Raw genomic sequence first — 18,781 nt, 5'->3', positions numbered from 1 at the left:
GCTGCAATCAGAAAGTTTAGCAGAAAGCCTTGCCAAAAGCCACATTGTTCAGCAACAGCTTTGCTTTCCTTACTCCTCATTCAAATACATATGTGTGACGTGTGATGTGGGTGGCTGACACAAGCTGACTTCACTGCTTTCCCTGTGTCAATCTCAAGAATTAGTGGAGTAAAACATGCTTCTGAAGGCAGTTACCCTGACCTTTAGCAGGAGGAAAGCCACAGCACAAGGCGACAGGGAAAGGAAAGTGAATTCAAGGAAGAAAGTACCTAGGTTTTAGCAGCAAAATGAAGCAATGAGAGAACAAAATACACAACTCAGCTTCATACTGGATTGATCCTGGGTCAATACAATGGAAGCAACTGAAAGCCTGCTCAGAAGCAAAAGCATAGGAGAAACAAGGTAAAAAAAGATACTTTTTATACTCAGTAATGTGAGAATTATGTACTTGTTGTTTGTTTATGTTGTGAAACAGTATTTAACTGTCATGACTAGGAAATGTGAAAGTAGATGTTATTAATTCAGGTGAGAATGAGATGCAAATATAACAAAGTCATCAGCTAGCTGCTACACTGTTAATTTCTAAAAGCAAACTATTCTAGTATCAAGTAAGACATTAACTGGAGATATTTTTGAGTTTTCTTATACTTGAAGCAGCAGCTACAATTACATGTCCTAATAAAAGAAGGTATTTAGGAGAGATTAAATATAGGTAAATGCTATTTTACAATGATGCCAAATTGTTTATAATCTACACGCATACAACTATCCACATTGTATCTCCAGCAAAGAGATAGATAATCTTAAAAAAAAAAAAAAAAAAAGTTAAAAAGAGAGTACTTTAAGATGTTTTATTATTTCAGTAACCCAAACTGAGGCTACTTCTCTTGACCATAATGGTACACGCTGTCACAAAGTACATTTGACTACAAAAGACATCCTCCTGTTACACGAGAAGTCAGGCTCACAGGTTTGCCATCACTACAGCTGATGAGGGTGGTCTCTCTCTGTGCTCATTTGTAGGTGTGCAAAGAAGCTTTTATCACATAACCGAACAGGTTACAGACAGGTACAGACATGTCAGACTCCCTAGGCAGAACATTATAACTCACCGTTTGACTTCATCTTGATCACATGCCATGGCAAATCCAGATGGTGGTTTTGCTTCTCACTGTTGGGCTTTCACTTACTTCATTACGCCTGGGTGGTCAGGCAGACTCATGATCTGCTTCACTTCAAAGAGGAGGTCACACCAAATAAAAGGAGAAGTTGGTGGCCCTGCCAACTGCATGCTTCTCAGCTCAAATTTGTATTTAACTAACCCTGCTAGCAGAAATTTTTGCTTGAAACAACAGCCTGGAGCTGCAGGCCAGAACCTGCTGTATCGCCTGGGTACTTCCCTTTATCATGTAGTCCGTCTAATGAGGTATTTCACAACCGGGTTTAGGTAGCCTCAGAAGCCTGCTGATAGTAATCAATTTATTAAACTCAACACTAACAGAAAGTCAGTCTTGGCAGCAGCAGCGAGGATGCTGATTGACACAAGCAAAATGCTCCTTGTTTTCTGCTATCTTATGAAAACAAGACCCACTTGTTTCTGTAGTATAATAAACATACACACATCTTTGGTAGATCTAATGTAAAATCTTGAGCACAAATGCTAATTCTAAACTTCCTTTGCAAGTGCAAAGAAAATTCAAGCAATCAATAATGGAAAAACATACTTGATACAGTGGAGAAGATGGTGCAACTTATCTGCTTATATTTCTTCAGTTGCTGTCTCCTTCAAACCAACATCAGAAATTCAGCAGAATCCTTTGGAGATTCTTCATAGCATCTGTAATTTCAACATTTCTGTAAAGTGTGTATATATGCTTAAGAGTAGGCAATAACAAAAAGCAAGACACTATCTCTGTCTTGAAGACTTTACAAAAGACAACTGCCCTTTATTGGAAAAAAGAACTCTACTGATGTATATAAGTCAATATGTATGACCAAGCTGCAAATTAAAGTAGTGACTAGTTATGACTAACATATTCTTTTCAAATGTCAATACAAAATGGAAAACACAGGAAGCAGCTGCATGCACTGATATTTTATCTAATACACTTAAGTTTATATAAACCTGTTGCTTAGAAATATTGCATACTTTGAGCAAGTTAGACTGCTTTTATATATATAGATTGCATCTGTTAGAATATTAAACTGAATATACACATCAGAAAGGGGTCTTTGTTTTGAAGTGGGTTTAAGAATTATCTCAGAAAAAAAAATGGTTCACCACTTGCAGTCTTTTTAGTAATGACTAAAGTGGCTTGCCTCTTGTACATGAGACTTCCAGATCTAATGTAATAAGCATAATTTCAGCAATGTGTTATATTTTTCCATGAATTGCTTCATATTTTGTTTTTTCTGGAAAAAAAAAAAAAAAAAAAAAAAAAAGACCATATTAAGACCTTTTACTATAGCCACTTAAAAATTAAATTCCCAAAGCAATTATCTTTCAAGACAATTTCTCCAGTGTTCACAGATGTCTTTACCCTCTCAAAATCAGGGCAGAGAGTGCACAAGGAACAGAAGAGGACAGGGCCAGGCTGCTGAAAGCAAGTAGGAATCATGCCAGTGAAAGCAAATGGTGGACTCATCAAGAGAAGCCTCTTGATCACAACAAGTTGGTGTTGACAAAAAGGAGGCCAAAAAAAACCAGGATGCAACCCCAGGCCCTGCAGCTCCTCGCAACAAAATGGCTGCCCACATCCTCGCCAACAAAATGGCTGCCTGCAACATGGTGTTGGGGTGAGGGGCTGGGTGGTATGGACAGTCTCAGGGATGCCACAATGCAGCTGCTGGGCTCCCAGCAAGGAGCCGTGGGGAGGCAATGGGTGCACCCAGAGGAGCTGCACCAGCACAGGTGTTAGCAGGACACCATTAAGTGCAAGGCCCTGTGCTGGGCACAAAATGGTGGTCACTGCGTGGAAGTGAGGAGGAGGTCCAGGGCCATGGCAGCCCCTGAACTTGGAGATGGCTCAGGTAGGGTGAAGCATGTCTTTGTCTTGACAAGGTTTTTATGGATTATATGATATTTATTTACTTATTTTTTAATGGCATCATGGGTTGGAGAACAACTGTGTGAGCTCGTGGTTCACATGCTGAATCCGTGAAGTATAGTTTTTGGGGTTTTTACGGTACAGTGCTGGTGGCATAGGCTGCTGTGACCTGATGGGTGAAAGCAGAAATAGGGCTTCCTTGATTGGGGAATGCTAGTATGTCATGGTAATGGAAGAAAAAAATTGATTTTGTAATGAATTAGATCTGTTGGAATAGTTTTTCTTTCTATTCTGACTGAATAATGTGAGTAAATGAACATTACTTGTAGGGAATGGTACTTTCTGTGTGATTTTAGGTATCTTATTGGAAAATCAAAGATATAATTATTCTTATATAATGTCTCAAATCTCTTACGGAGTTTACTTTGAAATTTTTTATTCACAAAATATGTTTCTGCCTGCCAACATCTTTAGCCACTTTTACACATTTTATAGGTGTTATTCCATTATTATCAACAAAATATGACTAATGAATCTCTTCAAACAATTTTTATTTACTCCATATAAAAATATATACAAAAATAGCAATTTCAGATAACTTATGCTGAAACGGAGTCATGTTTTAATGGTATTTATTATAATTAGAATGTCAGGATTCTAACAAATGTTCTGGAATGTTCCCTCCCTTCCCTTCAAAGTATTGCCATTGATGGTGTCTGTGCTGCTAACATGGGGGTGCAGGCAGTGTGCAATAGGATTCAGGTCACACTTGCCATAATTATACATTTGTTTTGTGATCTGCTTCCTTGTTTGTGTGGAGTCACAAGTAAATAATCAAATATATCATGAAGGTATACCAATGGCAAGGTATTTGAACACAAGTTTGGAAAATTATTAGTTCAAAGCTTACACTAGGTATTGTTTTATTATAAAAGATTCAGGATGTTAAGGCTGCATCAAATGCCAACTCTTATGTTTGTATATATGTTTTTTATAACATTGTATTTATGATTCAGATGTAAATATCACATAACAACTCTCTGTATCAAAGTGCCTTTCCATTGTCCCAGCTGAAACTAAACACTTATATAATGTTAGAGATCTCTGATCTAAACATGAACTTCTGTGTTTTTCAAGTAAGTTAGAATTTATGATGGAAAACTCTAAACCATGATTGTCCTCTAAAGGTTTCCTGCATCTATAAACCTTCCTAACTTACTTGCAGACAACAGTAGATGTTATATAATCTTCAAGTAGTAACTAAGCAAAATTTTTCTATTTGCACAATTTTCCTGGAATGTTAGTTTTTCTCTTTGGTTTGTAACCAAGTGAACTTTAAAACACATTGCACATAGTTTGTAAGAGGTAAAATGTAGTATCAACACTGTAGCCTTAAGTAGATGGAATAAGTCTAGCTTGCAACATCTAAAACATTAAAAAGAAATCCTTTTGTAAGACACTAACTACTTCTTCGTTCAAAATAATCAAGATGTATATGCTTGAAAGCAGCTTGTATATAGTGTTTAACACGATATTACTTTAATTGGTTATAGTGGAAAATATCTGTGACAGCAGTTCAGCAGCTTCTCACCAAGAAGTTTACACAACATGAGAAGATGTAGTTCATGAATCATATTTGACTTTGCTGCCCATTCACGAGTCAAATACAACTGCAGAGCTTTTCAAGGTTTTTAGTTTGAAGGCTGCAGGAGACTGGAGCAAAAGGCTAAGATTGCTACTGTTATATTGTTTGTAACTTTGGAATTACAGTGTAAATCTGTGTGAGTGAAAATTCAATAGTAACTGGTCAGGCAGTAGCTAGTCTCTGGATCAAAGTCTTGGGTGTACATTTTTTTCCCCCTCTACATGCTCTGTCTGGGCTGAGGTGTTCTTTCCTGGGCCTTGCAAACCATCACTTTTCATGAATACAAAGTTTACATATACCTATATTGTATCAGAGGTATAGTGTGCTATGAACGTAAAGAAGATAAGGTTTGGAGGAAGAGGTACTATACTTGGTTAGAGTAGTTTGTGTAGTATAAAACGTGGAAGACTTTTCTGGCATATGGCTCTTTCTTCAAATGCCCCAATAATACTCCTCTGTTTTCCAACTATTGTAGTTAGTTTTACAGAAGGTATTTTTCCCTACCTCAAATCCTCATCTTGTTAAGGTGAAGACACAGCATTTGAAGCATATTATTAAAGGGGGAGTTCAGCTCACTGAAACCAACAGAGATGTGTATTTTAACAGGTAGAAATATCTGGAGTAAAAGATCCAGGAAGATTAATTAATGATTTCTAGAAGGTGCACTAAATCCCCCAGTTGTTAGTTTATTCCTTTGAAGGACTCTTAGAGACTTCCCCTGGAATTATTCGCAGACTTAAAATCATCTGAAAATAAGAGTGGCACAGTACAGGTAAACTTTGGCCAAATAAATTAGCTATCATGTTTTATTTCATATACATTGCGTTCATTCTAAAACATGTCACTAATATTTAAACAAAACTGTTTTTTCCTTACTTTAGCAAAGTCAAAATATCAGCAAGGAAGGAATGTTTAATGCCTGGAGGAAGACACATTGTGAAGGAGTATTGCTGTGAGCAGGTAAAATAATGTTTTAATACTTACTTTAAATTAAAATGAATAGCTAACATCATAGCTATCCAGCCAAGCTACAGTTGAGAGCAATGCATGTTAGCACTGTGTGGAATTAAATATCAACAGGTAATGATCAACTTATATATTTTCTAATTGGAGTGCTCATAGGGATTTTGTTAACTGATGTAAATTTGTTTTAATTAGAGTTAATGAAGAATACTTGGGAGGTAACAAACAGTATGTTAACATAAAAGCCTTTTGTCTCTTTTAGAACATAAGTTATTTTGCACTGTAGTTACACCCTGAGGATGCCTGTAGATACCTAGATATACAATTTGTTAAATTTATTCTTAGTGTAATTTCTTCAGTGCATTCTGTGTATACTCTGCCTGCTACTGGTTGCCATTATTAAAAGAGTAGTATACAGCAGAGAAGGAGGCTTATGTCTGGCTCTTCCTCCTCCTCTTCCTTTCCTTCCAATTTAATTAAGGCCCTTTTTTTTTTTTTTTTTTTTTTTTTTTTCTGTCTTGCTGAATAATGTCGTTTTTCCTTTTGACTTCTAAATTGATTAGATTTAAGAAACATTTTAAAACTTAAAATATTTGAGCAACAAAAGAGCAGAAGCAAAGGCATGATCACAATTTACCATTAGCTCTGATCTTCTTAGAAAGTGTGACTTTACTCTTCTGTTGTGATATAGCACCTTAAGTTTTTATATCAGGGTCTGCTATTATACAAGTAGCAGAAGGTAGAATATAAACATCACATTAGTGGAGAGAGTTTCTTGGAAGTCTCCTCCCTGCTCTGCAATAATAAATCAGAACAAAACTTAGTCCGTATTTGTCAAGGACAAACAATGCCAAAGTGATCTAATTTCCATTGTTAGTGTGGGTTGGTGTATATGTGAACAGCAGGGAATGCAATTTAAAATTTAGTAAGGCTTCTGTACTGCTCTGCTATGCAGCTGCCATAAACAATTCCAGGAAATATGACCTAAATTAAATCAGTTATAGAGCTGTAGAAACAGCTGAAGCAATCTACTAAGCAGTAGTCATGTTATCAAAGTGAGAGGGCATAGATTGGGATCTGACAGGAGTTTATGCTGGTGTTGCTTTTGCTCAGTATCTTCATGAATGAGTTGGATGTCTCAAGAGGGCGTTCTCTTACAAAGTGTGTGGCTAACACCAAGATTCAGAAGCATCTTGGTGAGTTGGGTTATTCAAAACCACCAGGGTGAATTTCAAGAGAGAAGCACCTTTCCACTTACTCCTAATACTACTGAATTTTATTTTGTTCCAGTGATAACTGTACTGTATTCTGATGCTGAAATGAGATCCCAAGATCTCGTATAACTGCTTCAAAATGTTTACCTCAGAACTATTTTATTAGTGATTAACTTACTTCAGCAAAACCTGAAGTATGTTGTTTTGAAGTTTAGTATGCACTAATACACCCATCAAGGCAAGAACATAAGGCATATAGGCAAGAACCCCAAATACACGCAGGAATACTTATGTTAAGCACTTCCTTTTCCCAAGCCACTTTCTTTCTCCACATTTAATGCTGTGAGAATTTCATTTGTGCTTGTTGGAAAACAGAGAGCACAGTGAGTCTAATAGGGTAGAGTGAGAAGTTGTCCTGAGGTTTTCTACTCTGTGCTGTGGCTAGCGGAGAGCACATTGATACGTTTTTGTGCTTTCCAAATGCTTTTGTGAGCTTTTTGTAAATTGCATTTCAAAGATTGAGGGAGAATCCCTGTGAGATTGCATTTCCCATTGCAGGGCATTCCTGTTGCAGTTGTGCCATCTGCTTCTGTAGAAAATCAGGAAAGCAATTAAAATCTGCTTGATTGTCTCCCCCAGGAGTAGACTGGGAACTAGAAAACCATAATGGTGGCTTCTGCCAGTCTTTATTTCTCGACTCCATATAACATTATGGAAGTCTAGTGGCTTAACAGTACTCAGTAAAGGCTCAGTAAAAATAATATTTTACTTCTATCATGGATGAGAAACCAAGAAACAACTTCATTATTATTTTTTTAACTCCTTTAACTTGTGTTTTGTGCAAGCTCAGCTTAAAACAAACCACAATTTCCCTTGTGGCTTTCCAGCTTCAATTCCTTTTTTCTTTCTTGTTGTAGATAAACAACTTGATATTATTTTAAGTTTTTCTTCTGGGCAGTGTTCTAATCATCATGGGACAGTAGGCGTCCTCTGGCTATTGGGACAAAGGAGATTGGAGCCAGAATACTCTTTAAAGCAAACCAGACTGTTGTGCTTTTTGTAAATTTTGTCCAATATCTTGCTGTGTCATAGCACTCTAGATCATTTTTTATTCATAATATTGCAACATATACTCAGAACAAGACTGTGCTTTGCCACAGTAAAATTCCTTTCATGAGACATCAACTGCAAAGAAGCAGAGAAACCTAGAAGGTGATACACTGGCACTAGTTTGTTACTTTGTGTAGTGATGGCCTAGTGTTTGCTTTGTTCTGTAATTGGTGTATTAGAAAAGCAGAAATACAGAATATGTTGTTATTCTAGTAGAAACAGTACTAAAAAGACCCTCCCTCAGCCTTTTGTAGTTGTTGGAGGATAGAAAAGTAAGCAAGCAAGGTGCACATCTTCTGGTGGGAGTCTAGAAGAAAAGGATTGGTTTCAATCTTTGGAGCTGAACATAGCTCGTGTGAACTAAAAGCATGGATGTTCCTTTTGGGACACCCCTTGTCATGTAGAAAATGAAGAACATGCAATAACAGTTTAAATAACATTCATGTTTTTATTTATTATTTTACAATACTTTTGCTGCTAATCATGAAGTGGAAAGTAGTGTGACTGAACATTAAACAGCATCTTACACCAACCTTCAGCAGACACCAGTAGTAATCTGCTGGTCAAAGCGAGACTGGCATATTTTTCCAACACTAGAGCTGAAACCCTAATTGCCAGCTTAGAGCCCTCTGTTTACAAGTGTAGCATCGAGTTACAAAATGGTAACACAGCGGAGAGTCTTTCAACAGAAAAAATAATGTATCTGAGAATGAAAAGATAAATAATGATTTGTCTATATATTTAATATTCATTTTGTATTTTTTATATATATAAGCACAGATTTGAATTTAAAAGCCATAAACTATAGAACTGAAAAACTAATATCCAGATGTGAAAAGGAAATATTCCTTTCCCTGCCATTCATTAATCAAGGTAGTGTTTACGAAGTAGGATAACCACAAGTGAGGCACTGATCTGTCCCTAGAGAAGACCAAGACCTCACAGCTTTTGCCCTGATGATAATCAGCACTCAACCTATTTATTCAAAGTGCACATGTCAGTTAGCCAGGGCTATCTCAGTCTTCCTGTCTTCAGTCAGGTTTTAATCAAGAAAATGCTGTACATGTTTGAGCTGTTCAAAATGTGTTTGCCAGCGCTATTGGACAAGCAGGTGTGTAGTGGAACACCCACAGCAAGCAGTTCAGCTGTGCGGGAACTGAGAGCATCACACAATACTCCAGAGAGCTCCAAGACACCACTATTTTAAAATCAAACCATATGCTCTTGAGGAGGCCTTCCTCTTGCTCTGTTGCTGAACAAAGCCCTCATTCAGCTGTTTTGGCAACTTAAAAGTTAAAGCCAAATACAGCCGCCACCTCTACCCTTTCTGCAAGGAAGATGTCATTGCATATGAACAATATAGGAGCAAAAAAACCCTCTTCAGACAAAGCTCAATAACGACTAAACTTTTGTCATGTCAAAAAGGTAGGGCCTCTCACTTGCCATGCCAAAGCAGAAATACGCTCGTATGAAAAGTAATAATTTCTTGAATTATTTACCTGTTACAAGTGAGTCGCATTCAGCACTGCTATTTTAGTTTAGTTTATAAGTTAAGTGGATACATGTTCTAAACAGTAAGAGAAGCAATAGGAAATAACTCATGGGAGTTGAGTACAGCTGTGTTATTAAAAAAAAAAAAAAAAGTATTTCATCTGTTTTATGTGCCAGGATCTTGAGACATTTTCTAAGACCTCTTTGTAAACAAACCACTATTTAATTTTTTTCCAAAGGGCTTTCCCTTACTGTAATTTTTTTTTCCCCCCATATCTTTGTGAAGCAATAATAAAACATAGCATACAGGCTGTGTGTTAGTTGTGTTAATTACAGTTTTATTACTTAGCATAATGATGTTAAAACAGTGGAAACATAGGGGAATGAATTAGATGTGGTCTCTGGCTCACATTCCAACTTTCTGAAACTGGTGTGGGCTCAAAGTTTTTCAGACTCCAGAGGAATTACTCGCATTTGCCTTGGTACAAATAGATTAACCTGCAAGATAGCTTACTGATAGCTCTGACTATCTGAGACCAAATAATGGATGGCCTTGTAAATTCAATACGTACATGATTACATCTGTCTCAGACTCTGGAATGTGCTTCTGTGGACTCATGGATTTTGGAGGATTGTGATAACTATTTCAAGAAAACCTCTTCAAACTGGGAAAACAACATGGGAAATGACTGGGAAAATGACATGCTTAATTTCTTCTTTTTGTCTTTAAGAAGCTTGTTTCCATTAGTACCTCTTTAGACTATATTGATTTCTCTGTGTACAGAAACTTCCCAAATGCATGAGTCTTGCCGTTTCTCTCACTTTAAAATTCAGATGTTGCTTATGCAGTTCTTCATTGGGATGCCTTAAATTGCTCTTACATATATGTATATATACAAATATATATACATGTATACATATATATTTAACTACTACATATTCTACCACATGTTAAGAGATTTTTTTGATTATTTCAAATTAAAACCTTAAGGAAAAAAGCATGAGATGGATATTATTTGGGATTCTAATATAAACAGCTGTTTGTTTATTTATTTATTAGGCCCTTATGAAGCAAAATAGATGAATTACTTGCAAATAGAAATGAGTGTGGTATATTAGCATTAATGAGCTAGAAGACCAATTAGAGTCAGGTCCTGAAATCAGCTCTTTCCTGTCTTGCAATGCTGCCTGGCTGTTCTATAAAATGCTGGGAATTCTGTGCCTAAACTTACACTGCCAGTTCCTTGGAAACAAAGAATTACTTAATTTAGGCCTTCTAGGGGAAGAAAATAGGTAGGCATTTTGAGTGTTGCAAAATTAACTTAAAATTTCCCAGAGAGAGTGGGTGAATTGCTATTTTCTGAGTGTACAAGGCCATTAAAAGGAAATGCGATTGCAAGCTTTCCTCTTGTTCAGCCCTGATAAAAAATCTTAATTCAAGAGTCTGAATGGAGCAGTATCTTTACTTAAATACAGAGTAAATTTTGTAAAAATGTGTTTGACTATCTATGTCACCATTATAGATGTCTAGTAGATACACAAGCGGATATGGTGTAAAGGTCAGCTTGGCTTTAGATGAGAACTCTGTTCCTACAGAAAGAGTACAGTCCACATGTTCTACATAGTGTTCTGTATAGAGGATCTCATCTGGATAATGGTTTAGGATGAGCTTTATTTTAATAGGAGATAGATTTGTAGAATGTCTGAACTTTAGATGTATCTAGGTAATGTAAATCTTTTAAATGTAGCAGGTGAGGTTCAACTTCTTCACTGAAGAACAAGCTTAGGAGCAGAAAGATTACAGATAAATTCAGAGTGGTAAGTGAGACAGTTCAAAGCTACTGTCAAGAGTACTTGCAGACGAAATGGTTTTGTCAAAAATCGTGAATATAAATTCTGCTGCTCCTTCTTGCATTATGTTCAGCACTTCTCTTACTATTTTCAAGAGTTCATCTCACCTTCATTTAATGGAAGAATATTCTCCTGTTTATTCTCATGAGGATATGTATTCATCAGGTGAGAATTAAGGTGACAGCAAGGTGCAGTACTTATGAAAGGATAAGGCTCAAACATTTTATTACTTTAGAACCAAAACCTCATTTCTTGCAAGAAACTTCACATAAAAAACAATACTGCTAGTAAATGAGCTTTTACAAAGGCCAGAAGTAAGCCCCAAATCATAGCAATCCTCTCCAGTCTATGTTATTCTGTAGGCCATCTGGTCTTGCCCAAAGCAGGGTCAGCTACAGAGGTAAATTAGGTTGCTTGGTGTTGCATCTTGTTCAGTTTTGACCGTCTCCAAGAACAGAAATTTCATAGCCTTTCTGAGTAACCAGCCTGTTCAATACAAGCTGCTGGCTTCCTATTATGCTAGTGAAACTTCCAGCAGCCTGGAAAACAGGCTTATCTTTTTCTCTCTGGGAATTTCCTTCCAGTTTTATCTGCAGAAGATAATACAAAAAATTCTTATGCTCCAGTCAGGACACAGTGAATAAAGTGCCTGTAGTTCCAGCCTGTCCTGACTGAAAAAATACATTTAGCCATTTTTTATTTGGAAGCAGCAGGGTTAAGAGAGGCCATGGTACTGTTAGATGAAAGGATGTACAAAATGCCAAAAAACAATATTCTCCTGAGACACCTGATGACTTACTTAAAGTAGTTGCCATTCTTTCCATCAGTGCAGGAATTCACCTGACTGCTCGCTGTTATGAAATCGCCCCTCTGCCTGATGATGCTTCAGATTCCATGAGAAATCCAAACAGAAAGGCCTGGTGAAGCTCCTGGTCTAAGTAAGTTTTCAAAGACTTTCTTCACTTATTACTGTTGGCAGTAACTCTCATCAGCCCGGTTCTGTGGTAGTGTGTATCTATCTTAGTAGTCTTCACAGGTACCCCCTGCTCATTTCTTTTAACAATCTTCCACAAGTTGCGTAGGTTTTGCCTTTCTGTAAGTTAAGTGCAAGGTGTAGTGAAATTCTGGCTTTATCGTTCTTTTGGGGATGCCATCTCCCTCTCTGAGGAAAGCTCTTCAACACTGTTTTGAAGAGATTTGTTCCTGTGTCCTAGAAACAGATTATAGCTGCTGGTCCTCTTCACCTACATTATGAAACAAATCTAAAAATACTGGTCTCTACTTTGTAGCCTTTGGGGCAAATGGTAACCAACTGCATGGCAGTACCATATCTCCCTTTGCACCTCTTGATACATTGGCAGTGCAGTATTATCTATGGTAATTGTACAGTGCCACAAAAGTAGGGTTAGGCCTAGTTACAAAATACATGTGGAATTTAGATTACATTTTATGCATCACCAAGAACTGAAATGGGATGCTTTGACTGACAATGAACCCCAGAAACCTGAGATTAAGTAGTTCAGATTGACAATGAACTGTGTATTTCAGAAGAATGCTCTGGTGTGTGGAACTACGTCTTGGTCACTTCTCCAAACCATCCCCCATAGTCAGTATGTGCCTGTACTTGAGCGTAACATATCTGTATCTTGTACCAGTAAAATGATGACAATAACAGATAGGAGGGGTGAAAAATAAAACGCTAACCTCCAGAACACACAAAAAAGCCACGTTTCTTGTACTCCCACTTGAAAAGCAACACTTCTAAGAATGAGCCATGAACAGTTAGTTACAAAATAGACTGTGACCGTATCACTATCTACCCAGAAATCTCCTACACTCCTGGCATAGATTGTCAGAAAATATGGAGTTTACAGGGCAGCCTGCTGTGCCAACAAAATCATTGACGAACTAATTTGAACAAATTATCTTCATGTATCCTCTCTGTAAGAAGCCAGAAAAAACAGCTGGGAAACAATTGTTTTAATAAATTGTATTGAAACAGAGAATGGTTTCACCTGTGATCACAGCTGATGATGGCTCTAACTTAAAAAAAAATACTGGAAGAAAATAAAACTAGCATTAGATTTTACTACTGACTTCTTGAACAGAAGCAGCAAAGTGTAGTGATAGGAAGGAGTAGTATAGAGAAGCTGACTAGCCTGATGTGCTAACAATATTTTGATTTCTTCCAGCATTTATTTCCACCTGCCCTAAGGAGCTTCACATTTTGTCTCACAAATTTAAACTGAACAGGCTGTAGCATTATAAAATATTTTTAATCTTTTTGCTAACTTATAATTAAGTTATAGTTTGTAGAAAGATAGGGGCTGCACTCAAAAATCAGTTTATGAGGAAACAGTTGAAATGATAATGTGTACTTCATTTATTACAAGTTTAAACTAGATTTTAGTTAAATATTTGGATGAGCAAAACTAAAATGTGAGGCTAAGAAACTTTCTTTCAAAGGGACATGACCAACTATCTTTCCATAATCTCATAATAACAAAGATATACTTAAACTGATGATGTGATCCATAGTTTTACAGGTTAAATGTGAAAATATGCAACTCCATCTCATTTCACCAATCAGCACTTCTCCCATTTGTCTAGCCTCACTTTTCTTATCAAGATCTATCAATAGGTAAGCTAACACTAAGCTACGTGAAAAGATATTTTTGTATCCTTCATTTAAGCTTTTTCAGGCTTGCACTGAAAAAGTTTGAAGAAATTTCCCATCTCCTGTAACTAGTGATGTAAAGACGACATGACAGCCACGTCATCAACCAAGCAGTTGAGCAGTCATCTCTATCAACACTACATTCATTCTCTCCAAAAAAAAACAAAAAACAGCTGTATCACAGCATCCCCCAAGCTTTTACTACCTCTGACACCTAAAGCAGACAAACCCATTCCAAAAAAAATTGTTTATATTTCAAAATTGCACATTTCAAAATTACTCATGTATTGAGAAGTTTTGCAAGTTCCACACTTGTGAACACAACAGAAAAGATCCGATCCAAATAAGTTTTAAGCATATTTTATTAACTTCAAGCAATTGCCACTTCCCAGCATTCTCCACGCAGCGTTACAATCTGACACACACTGTAGAAGATTGCTCTATCCCCAGTAGTCTCACAAACTGGTCTGCCTTCTTTATACGGGTCATTATACATATAAAGGTTCTTCAGAGGTTTAATGCCACTTACCCTATGTATGGAGATAAAGTATTATTAAAGATATTTTACAGAATATTATATTCTAGCTATCAAAGGCTCTTAAACAGATTTTAATTTCTTACTTAAAGCAGTATATACCATGGTAATAAAAAGACAATCTAACTGCATATTTAATTTGTTGCAGCACAAAAGAAAAAAAGACAGGGCATTTCATCTCCCGAGGAATCTGAGTTAAATCAATTTGAGTTAAATCCAAAGAACTAGTATTTTTTCTCTAGATGTGTGGTAAACTAAACATATTAAAATAGGTGAAGTCCCTTGTTGCCACGAGGGCACAGTAAGTTGTTAGCACAGTAGATTTAACCAGACTTTTAGTAGGCAGGACCTCAGGTAAAGATACAAATTGTATCTTCACACATAGGAGGAAAAGATGAACTATCCTCCCTTCTTAGATCAGCTGAAGAATAGTGTAATAAGAAAGCCTTGTTGTTCTGTTTGTACAAAGCTGCAGCCACAGGAATTCAGTTGACTGCTGTGGCAACCAGCAGCTTCTCTGCTGTCCTCAAAGACCAGAGCCTACAAGGACAGGTGTTGCCTAAAAGTGCAGAGGTTCCTTAACCTTGTCAGGAAGTTTTTGATTCTAAAGGCTTAGAAGTAAGAATTAAGGTCTTCTGCTGTTGTCAGCATACATGCTTGAAACTGATACTGGATGAAGGACTGAAATCCACTTGTTTTTAATAATGCCTGTCAGCTAATCTCTGCATCAACAATATAGTTTGACAGAATTAATGAACCTGCTGAAGCTAAAGAAAAAAGTACATCACCTGCTCAGCTATTTGCTAGCTACAAGCAAATGGCAGGCTTTCCTAAATGACAGGTTTTGTAGCCATCATTCTATCATTTTAAGAAATTTGCATTAAACAGTCATGCTTATTTACCTACATTTAATCACAATTACAAATCTCTTCAACCAGAAACAAAACAAGCACAGTAGGCATACAGTAGGTGTGCTTCAGGAATTATCAATACCGCAGCAGCGTTAATCAATTCTAATCGGAATGCTGGAAACCAAAAGATTAGGACAGAACTATATGAAGAGTATTTTTCATATCTTTTATAGGACAGAAACCTTTGTTCATGTCTTCTGGTAGTCATCATCTTCCTTTGAGCTGCACCTACAACACAAAGAACAAGTGAACGAGCAACTTTATGCTTCTCTAGAGTAGCTTAAAACAGTTCTGTAGGCATTAAGGTGCATCTTTCCTACTGCTTTTTGTATCACCAACTCATTTGTTTTATATTCCTAATTTAAGAATAAATTACAAAGCAACATAAAAAAATAAGCTTTTACTACCTGTGTAAAACTGCCCTCAGAAGTGCTGCCTACGTCGTGGAAGTGCAAGTTACTTTCTGCATTTAACTAGCAAGCAACTAGTACTTCATTAAGTGTGAAAGCTGAATTTATTTCTGGTACATAATGAGATACCTTAATAGGTGAAAATAAAGTCTGATTATTTTTTATAAAGAATTCTATAGTAAAAAATTGAGAAGAGACAGGTTGAAGGTTCCAAATAGGCATATAAAACCACCCATCTCCTGCCTGCTTTTGTAGTTAGTTCATTACATCTCCTTGGTGGGGTATTCCCCACCAGCAAAATGACTGCTTTGCCTCATTTTCCATTCCTGCGTGCACTAAGAGTGCATGATTTTTGTCAATGTATACCTAGATGGATAAAAAAACTTTCTTAATTCAAAGAATTATAAAATATGTGAAACCAGTGGGTTTATCACACCTTTTCAGAATATATTAATAAAAACGTAAAGAGGAACCTCTTAATTTTGTAAAAGAGAACATTAAAACAGCAGTAAGGACCTGAAAAGTTTGATTCTGTTTTCCTCCAGTTGTATAACCAACTCAAATGTTTCAAGCTGTTTTTAACTTGTTGCTAAATGTTTATCTACACATGCTGTCAGAAATAACCTTGTTAGGAAGGTGAAGTTGGTGTCTCAGCAAATCAGACCCCATGGAGTAGGCGTTGAGTGGCCTGTGACTCGCTTTCCTTTTTCTCTTTCAGCACCATCAAAAGGAAAAGTGAGAAAAACAGCACAAACATTAGTTAAAGCCTGAATTTAATCCCACGTCCTACAGGAATAATTTCATTACAATGAAAGCAGACAGACAGTATCTGTAGAGTTTTTTGCTTTCTTTTGTTTTTTAAGCAGTGATAATTATATATCTAATTAATATAGCCTATAGCTCTTCCAAAGATCATAGTTTTTAATAGTCCCTTTAATTAAATGATTAATAGAAAATGCAGGGGTGGTTCTTACAAATTACCTGATTTACCATCACTGAAGACAGATTCTTTTAAAAATGGCTACAAATGCCTTGTTCACAAAAGACTTTATTATCTAATGATGCATACTGAAAACATACAGAAATCTGCATGGTCCACTTTACATGCAGCAGAACAATCTTCACTTTACAATAAGTAAGTGTCAACTGTTTTATGCAAGAGACAACACTTTAAAGTCACATTTCTTAAAGAAAAGCTTCATTTACAAAAGAAATAAAAGGTAAAGAAGCAATTACCGCTTTTAAAAAGCAGCTGCTTTGTTCAAGAGTGGAAGGTTTATGCCTGTATTGAAAGACAACATGATCACAAATAATGAAAACAATGAACAAATGAAACACTTTTAGCATAAAGCAGTACACTTTCAAAATGACATACAAATAGTTAAAAAGTTTCATTATGTTGTCTATCTATCCTTTAGATATAAGGTCTTTTGAATGAGATCCCAACGTATGTAATTACTAAATGAAAACTCTTCTGTAAGTATTGGCTCTATGTCATAGTGAACTGTATTTAACAAAATGTATACAAAGTCTATAGCAAGTTGATTAAAAAAATTAAAGTAATAAGAAACAGTACACTGAAGGCGCTCTATCCATCAAGTGCGCACTCTCAAAATTTTAAATGTGATGAACAGAACGGAAGTTGTAACTATGCCACGGTTGCAATGCCAGAAAATAAAACAAGATCATTTCTCAAACATGCAGGGAATTCTGCCACAATGCTATTGTCTCTCATTTGTCAGTTGTTCCAGTAAAATAACAGCTTAAACACCGGTGATGTTGATGGGTTAGCTTACCTTCAGTGTACTGAAAGTTGTACACAACCTGCTTTAAAAGAGGAGACCATCCCTGCGGGCAGGCTCAAGAAGGAACAGACCCCCTTCGGCACTGACTACACCAAGGGCATGCTGCTGTGGCCTGCACACACACACCTAGGAAAACGTGAATATAAACAGCATTTATGCTGGCCATTTTTTAAAGACAAAAATGAAGCCAAGTCTGCTAAAAACAAATCAACCACCCAGTATTACTGCTTTTTTTTTTTTTTAAACAGATGCTTTTTTCTTTTTTATAATATATACGAACTGCAACCATATACATTAGCATTGTACTTCTGTGCAGTCTTGGCAATTAAAACAGTTCTACAGTGAAAATTCTCACATAAGACACAAAAACAGAATTACTCTAACATTTCTAAAAGAAATATCAGCCTTGATGTTAATTCAAATGCATCTTTTCTTCCTCAACTTTGCAGGGGAAATATTTATGTTTATATACATTAATAACTGTTGTGAAATTTCTTCAGTCTTTGTATCTTAATTACTCAAACCCTTTGAACTTCTTCATCTGGCTTAAATTTTTTCCTGGATGAAGGCGTGCTGCAGAGCCTGGTTGATGCTAATCCGTTTAGCTGGATCTAACATTAGGATCTGGTCCAACAAGTCCTTGAGCTGGTGTACTTTTTTACGCTGGTCTTCAGGGAGTCGCTGGCACCCAATCAAGTCTGCTAACAGGTCCTTGGTTGGATTAATGGTGCTCATTACAGTAACTTTCTCCTACAAACACAAAAGTGGCAACCTTGTAGAAAAGACGTAACACACACAAACCCCATACCTTGTATACAACTTCACCCTGCAAAAACAGTAGCTGCTTATCTTATCTCTCATCAGCAACACCCTTCATCATCATCACATGGCATCCTAAGTATTCAGGGCTGGCAAAGGAAAAGTGGAAGTAAAGCCACTGGGGTAGGCCAAACTGCAGCTTTTGCCAGCGGCAGGTACATACCAGAACCTAATATCCCTGTTGACAGAGAAGGTAAAAATTCCCCTTGGGAAGGAAGTGTCCCCTATCTGACCACTAATTCTGCCGTTCTTAATAAATACAGCGTGTTAAAATCATAGGAGGCCACTGCTACTTTCTGTGCA

General features: G+C 36.7%; 1 protein-coding gene and 1 long non-coding RNA gene across 6 annotated transcripts in view; one reads left to right on the top strand and one right to left on the bottom strand.

The window, feature by feature from the left end:
- Positions 1 to 2,635: 2,635 nt before the first annotated feature.
- The window catches only part of LOC137850694 (uncharacterized), a 21,214-nt gene continuing 5,068 nt past the window's right edge, over positions 2,636 to 18,781 (top strand). For both annotated transcript variants that reach the window (XR_011092750.1, XR_011092749.1), the window contains exons 1-3: positions 2,636 to 3,030; positions 5,574 to 5,652; positions 12,149 to 12,259. This is a non-coding gene — a long non-coding RNA (uncharacterized lncRNA). The remainder of the gene's footprint in view (positions 3,031 to 5,573; positions 5,653 to 12,148; positions 12,260 to 18,781) is intronic.
- The window catches only part of PRP4K (pre-mRNA processing factor kinase PRP4K), a 25,688-nt gene continuing 21,249 nt past the window's right edge, over positions 14,343 to 18,781 (bottom strand). For 3 of the 4 annotated variants that reach the window (XM_068670970.1, XM_068670969.1, XM_068670967.1), the window contains 3 exons: positions 16,479 to 18,409; positions 15,627 to 15,672; positions 14,343 to 14,528 (listed from right to left, as the gene is read on the bottom strand). In XM_068670970.1, coding sequence (XP_068527071.1) covers positions 18,206 to 18,409 — 204 coding nt within the window. In that variant the 3' untranslated portion in view covers positions 14,343 to 14,528; positions 15,627 to 15,672; positions 16,479 to 18,205. The remainder of the gene's footprint in view (positions 14,529 to 15,626; positions 15,673 to 16,478; positions 18,410 to 18,781) is intronic. The other variant, XM_068670966.1, reaches the window with a different exon arrangement.

The sequence above is a fragment of the Anas acuta genome, chromosome 2 (assembly GCF_963932015.1).
Source record: "Anas acuta chromosome 2, bAnaAcu1.1, whole genome shotgun sequence".
In the NCBI taxonomy this organism is placed as follows: Eukaryota; Metazoa; Chordata; class Aves; order Anseriformes; family Anatidae; genus Anas; species Anas acuta.
Note: the sequence above shows the minus strand (reverse complement) of the source record. Positions and strands in the feature narration are given on the sequence as shown.